The sequence below is a fragment of the Alexandromys fortis genome, unplaced genomic scaffold (assembly GCF_014885135.2).
Source record: "Alexandromys fortis isolate MF-2015 unplaced genomic scaffold, M_Fortis_MF-2015_v1.1 scaffold_6, whole genome shotgun sequence".
In the NCBI taxonomy this organism is placed as follows: domain Eukaryota; kingdom Metazoa; phylum Chordata; class Mammalia; order Rodentia; family Cricetidae; genus Alexandromys; species Alexandromys fortis.
The window spans coordinates 16,941,121-16,952,978 of NW_026067902.1; the positions used below are offsets into that span (position 1 = coordinate 16,941,121).

Genomic DNA, 11,858 nt, shown 5'->3' on the forward strand with positions numbered 1-11,858 from the left:
TCTACAAACATATGTCTTCATACATATAAAATCATACTTTAAAGGAGCTGATGAATGTAACTTCTGGAGATATGAAAGCTTCATCCCTACTGGCTGGCTTTCCTGTGCTGGGAGGTGCAATGCAGGCTACTGGAGGAGAAAAGCCATCAGCAGTCCTATCCTGCTGTGAACTCTGGTAAGAAGGCCCACTGGAGCAACAGTATCTTCAACACCATGGGAGTAACCACTTTCTGACTGAATGTAAGGTCTGCTCCACAAACCATACTTGGGACTAGTATTGGGGCCAAGAACCTGTGGCTACACAGATCATATAGGCTCTAAAGGAAAACCTACAACAAGGAGCTGAGATGGCTGAGTGGTTAAGAACTTGCAACTTGACATTGTTGCAGAGGACAGGGCTACACAGAGAAACCTTGTCTCAAAAAAAAAAAAAACAGAAAACACACACACACACAGAGAGAGAGAGAGAGAGAGAGAGAGAGAGAGAGAGAGAGAGAGAGAGAGAGAGAGAGAAGGTGGTATAGTTAAGGGTTCTAGTATTTAATACAGAAAACTAATAGCTATAGTATCCCTAATATATAAGAAATTCTTAATGAAATTCACAAAGAATAAAAAAATTCTTATAACAACAAAAAAGAATTTCAATCTTAAAACTGGGCAGAGGACTTGAATGGACATTTCTCCAAAGAGGACACACAAATGGAACATCAAAAGGAGCTCAGTCTCAAGGGACATAAATCAAAAGCAAAAGAACTGAAGCCTAGGATGCCAGTGTAAAGCCAGAGTGGGACCACAGCCCTGAAAACAAACAAGAGAAAGAGTTAGAACCCACCACATCCACTGGGGTGACAGCAGAGAGACAGACAGACAGACAGACAGACAGACAGACAGACAGACAGACAAGGAGAGGAAAAAGACTAAGTGTTGCTAGGGGTTAGGGAAACTGTAACTTTTTTTTTTTTTTTGAAACAGTGTCTCAGTGTAGTTCAGGCTGATCTTGAACTCACAATGGAAGCTGAGATTACAAGTGTGCCTCCTGGCTTTATGTGGTGCTGACAAAGATCAGAGACAGGACAGGGCTTCCTGTATGCTAGGCTAGTGAACGCTAGGCAAGCACTCTACCAACTGAGCCATATCCCCCGCCCTGGAACTCTTCCATACTACAGGGGAAAATGTATTAATAAAATGGTGCAGCTGTTATGGAAAATAGCCTGGCAGTTCCTCAAAAAGCTAAACATAGATTACTGTGTGACTCAGCAATCCCCGTCTAGGTACATACCCCAAAGCAGAAAACAGGTGTTTAGCAAGCCTGTGCATGAAGCTTCAGGGCAGCAATCCTCAAAATAGTCAAAAAGTAGAAATAAATCAAGTGTCCACAAATAGGTGAATAAACAAAATGCATCCATAAACTGATTGCTATCTAGCTTATAAAGGAATAAAACAGCATTGCATGCTACACCACTCAAAGACTCCAAACATGTTAAGCCAGGCATTAAAGGGCACCTTCTCATTTGCTATGACCTTGAACCTCAGACAGCTCAGATACTGGGCTCACAGGAGTGTACTTGGTTTAAGGCCACACATTTCATGATTATATTTATTGAGATATCTACAATAGAGATTAGTGGTTGCCAGGGGCTCTTAGGAGAGAATAGGGAATGACAATTTAATGGGCTCAGGACACTTCTGACTGCTCTTCCAGAGGATGAGGTTTCAATTCCCAGCACCCACATGGAGGCTCACAACTGTGTGTAACTCCGGTTCCAGGACACCCAGAACTCTCTTCTGGCCTCTGAAGGCACCTGCACATACATCTGCACACACTTTACTCCCAAAGTACACATAAATCAAAAAGACAATCAATTAATTAATTAAAGAAAATACATAGTAAGGCCTTCTACCAGGAAAGGCACCAGAGTAGAATAAAGATTCAAAAGTCATTTATTAAAGGGTAATATCTGAGTTATTTCAAAAGATCTGAAGTAAGTATACAGAAATAAACTATAAAATGTTCAGAGTAAGTGGCTTAAAAAAATCAACACAAGTACACCTTTATTCCCAGCACTAGGGAGGCAGAGGCAGGCAGATCTCTGTGAGTTCGAGGCCTGGTCTACAAGAGCTAGTTCCAGGACAGTTAAGTCTGTTAGACAGAGACACCATCAGAAAGTGGGGCTAGAGACTGAACCAAAGGTCTTATACAAGCTAGAGAAGTGTGCTACTACTGAGCTATACTTCCAAACCCAACCAAAACACCATGAAGGAAACATTATATTCTTTTTTTAAATTGATACTTATTGAGCTCTACATTTTTCTCTGCTCCCCTCCCTTCCTCTCCCCTTCAACCCTCCCCTAAGGTGCCAATGCTCCCAATTTACTCAGGAGATCTTGTCTTGGAAACATTATATTCTAAATACCCTAGAAGATAAGTGGGTGTGGACAGAGCACAGGACAACAGATCAGTGACAATGAAAACTGCTCTAAAGAAGAATGTGATGACCTAACAGCTGCAAAGCTGATCAAGTAAGTACTTGACTCAGTAATTGCACTCTTTGAACTACACTTGAAGAAACACTCAAAGTAGGAAGAATCGATAATCTAAGGGAAAGCAAACTCATAATCATGACAACTAAAATAAGAAAATATGAAATAATCTAAATAATAAGAGTAAAAGGCACAATGGAATTTAGATATTAAAAACGTATATGTAGACTAGGCAGATACCTCAGAAGGTAAACACATGCTCAAGTGTGAAGACCTGAGCTCAAAACCCCAGGATTCCGGTAAAAGCCAGACACGTAACCCAAGCAATGGTGATCCTGTAGGTAGATGGGAGGCTGAGACAGGTAAGGTCCCAGAAGTTCAAGAGCCAGCTAGTCTGGCATATAAAGTTGAAAACAACATGCCAGTAACTATTCCAAACAAGGAGAAAGGTATGAGCCAGAGGGGAAAGTGAGGCACAAACCTGAAGTGTCCTCTGACCACTTAAGCACTGTGGCATATGGACCCACATTCATACACACAGATGCACATATGCAAAGAATATATTTGTGTCTCTTTTAATAACAAAACCAAAATTATTGGTTAAGGGGTTGGAGAGAGATCTCAGCAGTTAAGATGGATGCTCTTCCAGAGAAATTGGGTTGAAGTCCCAGCACCCAAGATGGTGGCTTACAACTGCCTGTAACATGTGTTCCATGGATCTGATACCCTCTTCTGGCCTCCACAGGCACCAGATACATAAGTGGTACACAGACATAGACACAGATGAAACACCCATACACATAAAATAAAAAGTAACATCAAAGGTATGTAAGAGAACTGGTGTAGTGGTATACACCTGTACCACCCAGGAAGCTGAGTTTGGAGAGAACTACAAGTTCTAGGTCATCTTGGGCCAGATAGCAAGACCCTGTTTCCATTACCCCACAACGGGCATATAACAAATAATGTCAAGTAAATTAAAAACAGTGCCTGGGGCGAGACAATGAGTGGTTTAGAGCACTTGCTACTCTTGCAAAGGACCCAGGTTCAGCTCCCAGCACCAAAACAGTGGCTCACAACTGCCTGTAACTCCAGGTCTAAGAGGCCCAACACTGTCTTCTGGCCTCCAGGGGCACTGCATGTATATGATGCATATACATGCATGTAGGCAAAACACACACATTTTTTTCTTTGAAAAAGTGAGTACAGTGATTTCAGTTCTTCATATACATTAATGATACACAGAAAATAATTTATGGCTCAGCAGGGATCCTTCTAAGATAAGTTATAGAGAGTAATTTCCAAGCATTATTTAGAGACATTCTTTAACTACAGATTAATCTACCTATACATAAATACAAATCAGTACTAGAGAAAATTCTATAGAATCAATGTTATATGAATCTGAGTGACAAATTAAGACACTTTACTTTGTTGTTGTTGTTATTATTGTTTTTTTTTGAGCAGAGTTTCTCTGTGTAGCTCTGGCTGTCCTTGAACTTACAGAGATTTTCCTGCCTCTGCCTCCCAAGTGCTGGGATTAAAGGCATACACCACTATGTCCGGATATATATATATATATATAAACATTTAGTGTGTGTGTGCATGCATGTGTGCACACATGTGCATGAGTACATGTATCATCTGGCACATGCATGTCAAGATCAGAGGACAGTTTGCAAAAGTCAGTTATCTCTCTTATTCACTGTGTGTCCTGGGGATCAAACTCGGATCATCATGCTTGTTAGCAAGCACTCTTACTCACTGAGCCATCTTACCAGCCTTGTTATTATTTTTCCTTTCTTTTTTTTTTTTTAAAGAATTGCCTGTATCCCAAACTCAACACATACCAAGGATAACCTTGAACTCATACCCCTTCTTCCTTCTAAAAGCTGACTTTACAGGTGTACATGATCTCCTCTGGTTTATGTGGTGCTGGGAATCAAATCCAGGGCTTCATGTACAATAGGCAAACACTCTATCAACTTAGATTCCCTGATCCCCTTTTTAGACAAGGTTTCATTATGCAGTCCTGACTTGCCTTGAACTCACTAACCCTGGTTAGCTTCAAATTTATGATCCTCCTGTCTCAGTCTTTGAAGTGCCTAGAGGTATAGGTGTTAGCCACCAGGACCAGTTCTTTAAATCTGTTGTTTAATGTTATCCTCTGTCCTTGTTGAGATAATTGTTTTCAGGCTGTGATGCTTAATATTGTCAACTTGATAGGATCTAGGATCACTGAAGAGACTAGCCTCTGGCATGTCTGTCCAGGGTTATCTAGATTAGACTAATTAAAGTTGCAAGATCCACTCTAAATGTGGGTGCTGTCACTCAGGGGTTGGGATCCCAGACTGAATAAGGAGACAGGAAGCTGAGCAAGAGCACTCAGCACTCTGCTTCTTGCCTGAGGATGCACTGTGCCCAGTTGCCTCAAGCTCCTGCTGACATGCCTTTCCCAACCTGATGGGCCCTACCTTAAACTGTGAGCCAGTAAGTTCTTCCTTAAAGTGCTTTCTGCAGGTATTTTGTCACAGAAGTGAAACAAGTAACCAACACACAGGCTAATTCCACAGTGCGGCTTAAGAAAAGATTTTTTTCCTAACATATTTAAGATATTAGCTACAGTCTTACAAATAAAACATTATTTATCTATTATTTTAATCAATATGCACAAATATGCTTTAAATATCAAAGGAAAGCCAAGTAATATCCAAACTACATTTTCACATATACATCCATATAAGTAGCTGTTAGAAGACAGAAGTATTTGAATAAATTATATATGCTGTCCAGTTCTCAACACATATGCAACCTGTGTGCAAATAACACTATGGTTCTGGGTCAGGGGCTATCATAACTGGAGCTTTTAAGCAGTCTGTCAACTTAGAATTGGAGGGGAGAAGCCATTAAACAAAAACGGAATGGAAAGCACAGTTTAAGAACAGCTCCTACAGTAAATTCTCAGCTACCATGGGTTTTACTTGTAGGTCCCATTGAAATGTTAACTTGCCAAAATCAATGTCTCTGAAGTAACTAAGCATACTTCATTCCACAGTACCACTGTTCATACCTACATAAGGCAGAAACAACTGGAGGGGATGGAGGAGGGAGCCATACTGAGCTTCCCTTTACAGAAGCCTCACCCGGTGCCTGTTCTCCACAGAATATGCCACTTTTCAAAACTACTTTCTGCCCCTCCTAGTCAAAGTTTTCAATCATTAGACTCCCAAAATGAATTTTCCTTATTTCTCAAAAAAAGTTTAAATGCAAAGAACTAAGCATATATTAAGAAATCAACTCACCTGACATTTATTAATAATGGTGACTGTGATAAGACTTTATAATTTTCTTAGACTAGTTTCTATCCATTTAAAACCTATTTTTCTTTAAAATTTAACCATACTTTCTCTTTACATATTTGTTAGAGCATAACAATGAGACCGTAACTGAGTCTCGGAAACAAGTTCACTGTATTTAAAGAACTTCTGTTAACATAGTATTCGTCAATTGAGTCTTACTTTGCTTCAATTTGTGGAAATCACTGACTCTGTCCCTGGTGGCCTGCTTTAGTGTATCTGGTTGAATTCTGGGTTCTCGCTCCAGGTTTGAGCCTGGAATTAGGTGCTGAAGAGGATTTGAAGGGTTCTGTTTGGAAGTACCAGGATTTTCATTCTGGTTTAGTTGTGAACCTGTGGAAGAAACACATCAAATTAAAAGAACGTAATTCTTTAAGAGAACAATTTCATGTGACTTGCTTTAGAAAAGCAAAATCCCATGACGATCTGACCTTGGGAGGTCATAGAGTTGGTTTGCTATTAAGCCTTACTAGTTTATCAAATGCCACCTTCTCTGTGGTTAAGCATCTCCACCACTGACTACAAGCCTACTCAACTTTTTTGTCTGTGCGTTTCTACACAGTAGAAATGACACTCATTTCTCCTCCATGCTCTAAACTCTAAACAGCTGCTAGAAATCTCTAGGAACTACCAGGGTTTCAACACCTTTAAACTCTGTCATCTTCATCTATACAATGAATCATAACTGTTATCTTCTAATACTTTCGTCTAATAATTTCTTTGGATAAGAATGGCTCCCAACTGATCATATATTTGGGAGTGGAACTGTTTGAAAGGATTAGGAGATACGGCCTTGTTGGAGGAAATGTGTCACTGGGGTGAGTGTTGAGGTTTCAAAAGTCCACAACAGTCTCAGGCTCTCTATCTGCTGCCTGTGGATCAGAATGTAAGCTCTTAGCCCCATGTCTGCCTACATGCTGCCATGCTTCCTGCCATGATGTTTATTGACTAAGACTGCAAGCAAGGCTTCAATTAACTGTTTGTTTGTTTATTTGTTTAAATAAGGGTTGCATTGGTCATGGTGTCTCTTTAGAGCAATAGAACAGTAACAATGATGATCTTGAATTTCTGGTCCTCCTGTCTCTACCTCCCAAGTTCTGAGATTACAGGTATGGGCCACCACTGTGGTGGTTTAAATAAGAATGATCTTCACAGGCTCACAGATTTAAATATTTGGTCATTAGGGAGTGGTACTACTTGATATGATTAGGACTTGTGGCTTTTTTTGAAGTAGGTATAGCCTTGTTGGGGCTGGAGAGATGGCTCAGTGGTTAAGAGCATTGCCTGCTCTTCCAAAGGTCCTGAGTTCAATTCCCAGCAACCACATGGTGGCTCACAACCATCTGTAATAAGGTCTGGTGCCCTCTTCTGGCCTTCCGCATACACACAGATAGACTATTGTATACATAATAAATAATAAATAAATAAATAAATATTAAAAAGGGGGCTGGAGAGATGGATCAGAGGATAAGAGCATTGCCTGCTCTTCCAAAGGTCATGAGTTCAATTCCCAGCAACCACATGGTGGCTCACAACCATCTGTAAAGAGGTCTGGTGCCTTCTTCTGGCCTGCAGACATGCACACAGACAGAATATTGTATACAAAATAAACCAAATAAATAAATAAGACAAGGTTTCTTTGTGCAGCCTTCGCTATCCTGAACCTAGCTCTGTGGACCAGGCGGACCTCAAACTCACAGAGGTCCACCTGCCTCTGCCTTCCCAGTACAGTTTTAGAAATTATTTCTCCCTGAACTTTACCAATCATTAAAAATAATAATTTCAAGAACAAATACTACTTCACCATGCTTCTAAATGACATGTTCTACTTATTCTACAGTAACAGTTGAACAATAAGTTGGTTCTCAAGGAAATGCTAAGTAAGACTTTATACCTGGAGCCATGTTAGGTGAGAGAGGCTGTCCAGTTGGAAGATGGGAAATTGTTTGATGATTTTCATGTGGAGAAGCTAACACAGGGGGCTTCTTTAAAGCTACAAGAAAAAAACAGACTCTCATTATTCCCATGAATACTATGATTTCTAAAAGCTAAACATCGTGAATCAATTTTACATTGCAGTAATTCTATGATGCTTACCCTAATTTATTTTTTATTTTTTTTTAAATTTATTTATTATTTATACAATAGTCTGTGTGTATGCCAAAGGCCAGAAGAGGGCACCAGACCTTATCGCAGATGGTTGTGAGCCACCATGTGGTTGCTGGGAATTGAACTCAGGACCTTTGGAAGAGCAGGCAATGCTCTTAACCACTGAGCCATCTCTCCAGCTCCAGCTTATCCTAATTTTGTAATTCTCATCTTCGGCAAATAACTCTTGTAGGAGTCAGGGACATCAACATGGCCCCGGCTGCAGCAGGACCATGGACCCAGACATGGCCCTTGGTAAAAGGCAGCACAGACCATGGATATCAACATGGCCTGCCTCAGTGGCTGCACAGGCCACTCACATCAACTTGGCCCTTGGTGCCAGCACAGTCCACTAATATCAACATGGCTCAGTCAGTGGCACAGGTCACGAACATCTGCATGGACTTTGGTGGTAACACAGGCCAGGTACATCAACATAGCCCCTGGCTGCTGCAGGACCAGGGACAACAACCTGAACCCCAAGGGATACCAATGTGGCCTCCAGGGGCAGCAGGGACCATAGAGGTCTTTCAAGGAGGCTCAATCCAGTAAATGAACTATGCTTCATCTTGGGCATCTGTCACTGCTCAGAACCAGGATGATTGTGCAGGTGGTGAGCAAGTTCGGGGTCTGAGTCTGTTCAAGCTCCAGGATACTCACATCACCTTGTCAGCCCTGTTCACCAAGAACCCCCCCCCCCCCATCCACCACAGCCCTTGCAGCCTTCTCTCACACCCGTCACCTCCACTGCATCTCTAGTTCTGCCTCTCTCCAACGTGCACTCACAGGTACACTCCTCCATTTTCCCCACCTGTGCTCTCCATCTCCCAGCAGGGCAGGCAGCATAGGCAGCAGCCTCGGTGGCCAGCCCAGCCCTATTTAGTAATAACCTGTTTCTGTGGGAGCCCCAGGCTACTGCACCTCGCTGTCATAGGTGCTGGCAGCGTTATGGTTCATGGGACATGACCTTTGTGCTTGCAGCCTGCTAGCTGAGCTGTGGCAGCCAAGTGCCATCCTTGGTTCTGCCCCATTATCTTTCTTACCACCCATAAGACTGTGTTTTCTTTTCTTTTCTTTTCTTTTCTTTTCTTTTCTTTTTTGAATTTTTCGAGACAGGGTTTCTCCGTAGCTTTTGGTTCCAGTCCTGGAACTAGTTCTTGTAGACCAGGCTGGCCTCGAACTCACAGAGATCCACCTGCCTCTGCTGGGATTAAAGGCATGTGCCACCACCGCCCGGCACCTTTTCTTTTCTTTTTTTTTTGAAGTTGTTCCAGAGCTACTTCAGGCTCTGCAGACTCCTTTTTCTGCTGCTGTGTTACCGCTCAGAACCTCTCAGGTTCCTTAGAGTTCCACAGTGGGTGCTGATGGCCATTTTTGTTTTCCTCTTTGTATGATCATTGATATACAGTACTCTCTATTCTGTCTTGCTGACTACCATATTCTTTCTCTCCCCTCTCCTCTCATTCCTCCTTTTCCCTCCCCCCTCCCTTCCTCCCTCCCTCTCTTTTTTGTTTTCAGAGAAGGTCCGTTCAGGCTGGCCTTGAACTCAGAGATCCACTTCTGCCTTCCTAGTGCTGGGATTAAAGGGTATGCCACCACTGCCTAGCTGACCATACCTAACAGTTCCTGGCAAACAATAGGCACTCAGCCAAGATTTTATGAATAAACAAGTTAATATCTTGACATATAATGGCTCACAACCATAAGATCTTTTTATATAAATAAGTACAAGCAAAAATTTGTACTTTGCAGATTAAGTAAAATATTAAGAATAAGGTAAGCTCCACCGGGGAGCAGAAAGCCAGGAACAAATCCAGCCCTGGGAGCCAACCCAGTCCCGGAACACTGTTGGATCAGGACTGAGCCAACGACCAGATCCAGAGTCAGGGATCTCTACCAGAACAGGTCCAACTCCAAGCCAGGGACTTCTGCAGAGGAGATCCAGACCAGGATTTACAGAAACATATCAAAGCCAGCAGCTTAGGCCAAAGTAGGCCTGAGACAGCAAACTCCAAGGGAGCAGACCAAAGCACAGGAGCTATCTCCAGGAACAGGAGTAACCAATGGGGTAACTAGAACTGTAACACTGACTGTACCACGAGGAACAACCATCTTTGGATTCACTGGCACCTAGAAGACTATTCAACAGAATCTCAGACAGCCCCAACCACACCTATTGGAGGAAAAGATGAGTAGAAAAGGTAAGATCACATGCTACACAACAAAGAGCAACACAAGACCAGTAAAACCTAAAGACCCTACAAAAGCAAGACCTGAACAACCAAATATGGATGAGCCAGAAGAAAATGATCTAAAAAATAACCCCAAGAGAATGTTTGAAATTCTTAAAGATAAAATGAGAAATTCCCTTAAAGAAATGGAAGAAAAAACAAACAAAAAATCACAAGATATCAGCAAATCACTTAAAGAAAACCAAGAAAAAGAGCTCAAACATATAAAAGAAACTATTCAGGACTTGAAAACTGAGATAGAAACAATAAAGAAAATACAAGCCGAAGGAATTATAGAAACAGAATCATGAGAAAAAGATCAGGAACCACAAATACAAACATGAACAGCAGAATACAAGAAATGGAAGAGAGAATCTCAAGCGCTGAAGATACAATAGAGGAAATAGACTCATCAGGTAAAGAAAACGTTAAATCTATCAAAAGTTTAACCTTGAGGGAAGGTTGAAGGGGGGAGGGGAGGGGGAAAGGCAGAGTTGGTAGCAGAGAAAAATGTAAAACTCAATAAAAAAAAAGAATAAAGTATCCTAGCTGCTCAAAAATTTTTATTACATTTGTATTTACTTATTTGTGCAGTTGTGGTAGGAGGTGGGGATTAACTGTGATAATCAGCTATGGTGGGAGGTGCCTTTACCCACTGAGCCATCATGTGGAATTCTCAATTAAAACAAAATAAAACTTGAGTTTTATTTATTTATATATGACAGGACCTCACACTGTAGCTTACTTGGGCTTGGAATTCATTCTTCAGCCCAGGCTGGACTCAAATTATGTTGCTATAACTCCTGACCTTGTGCTGAGATTACATGCATGAGCCACCATGCTTGGCTCTAGAATTTTTGTTTCGTATCTCTTAAATACTCATTTTAATTTTATGTGTATGTGTGTGTCTGAGTATATGTGTGTCTACCGTGTGCATGCTGGAGGAGCCTGCGGAGGTCAGAAGGAGTCACTTCCCTGAACCTGAAGCTGCCGATGATTGCACATTGCCATGTGGGTTGCTGGGGTTGAAGCCAAATGCTTTACAAGAGAAGTAAATATTCTTAACCACTGAACCATCTCTCCACTCACTGAAATTTAATTTTTAAGATGAAAAATGTTATTTGTGCATAGAGCTTTATCAACAAGAAGGAACTTAAGAGTTAAAAATTTCTTCTCTTTTAAGAAATGAAGGCCAGCAGGGTGGTCGATTCTAGAGTAGAGGAGGCAAACTGCTATGAATTCAAAGCCAGCCTAGGCTACAGAGCGAGTTCGAGAGCGAGAGCGAGAGAGTGAAAGAGTGAAAGAGAGAGAGAGAGAGAGAGAGAGAGAGAGAGAGAGAGAGAGAGAGAAAGAGAGAGATATGAAAGTCAACAAGGAAAGATTATTGTTTGCTTGTTTTCTTGAGACAGGGTTTCTCTTTGTATATTTGGTTGTCCTAGAACCCATTCTGTAGACCAGACTGGCCTTACTTCACAGAGATCTGCCTGCCTCTGCCTCCCTGAGTGCTGGGATTAAAGGCATGTGTCATCATCAGCCCAGCTTGGGTAATTTTTTCGAACATCACTGATCACTCCAATATATCCCTTGGCAAAACACACACACACACACACACACACACACACACACACACACACCAAGGCGG

The 11,858-nt window shown here is 41.6% G+C and overlaps 1 protein-coding gene across 2 annotated transcripts in view; it reads right to left on the bottom strand.

Annotated features, from left to right (window-relative positions):
- The window catches only part of Golm2 (golgi membrane protein 2), a 77,841-nt gene that overhangs the window by 18,009 nt on the left and 47,974 nt on the right, over window positions 1-11,858 (bottom strand). For both annotated transcript variants that reach the window (XM_050133699.1, XM_050133705.1), the window contains exons 7-8: window positions 7,732-7,830; window positions 6,000-6,170 (exon numbers count right to left, since the gene is read on the bottom strand). In XM_050133699.1, coding sequence (XP_049989656.1) covers window positions 6,000-6,170; window positions 7,732-7,830 — 270 coding nt within the window. The remainder of the gene's footprint in view (window positions 1-5,999; window positions 6,171-7,731; window positions 7,831-11,858) is intronic.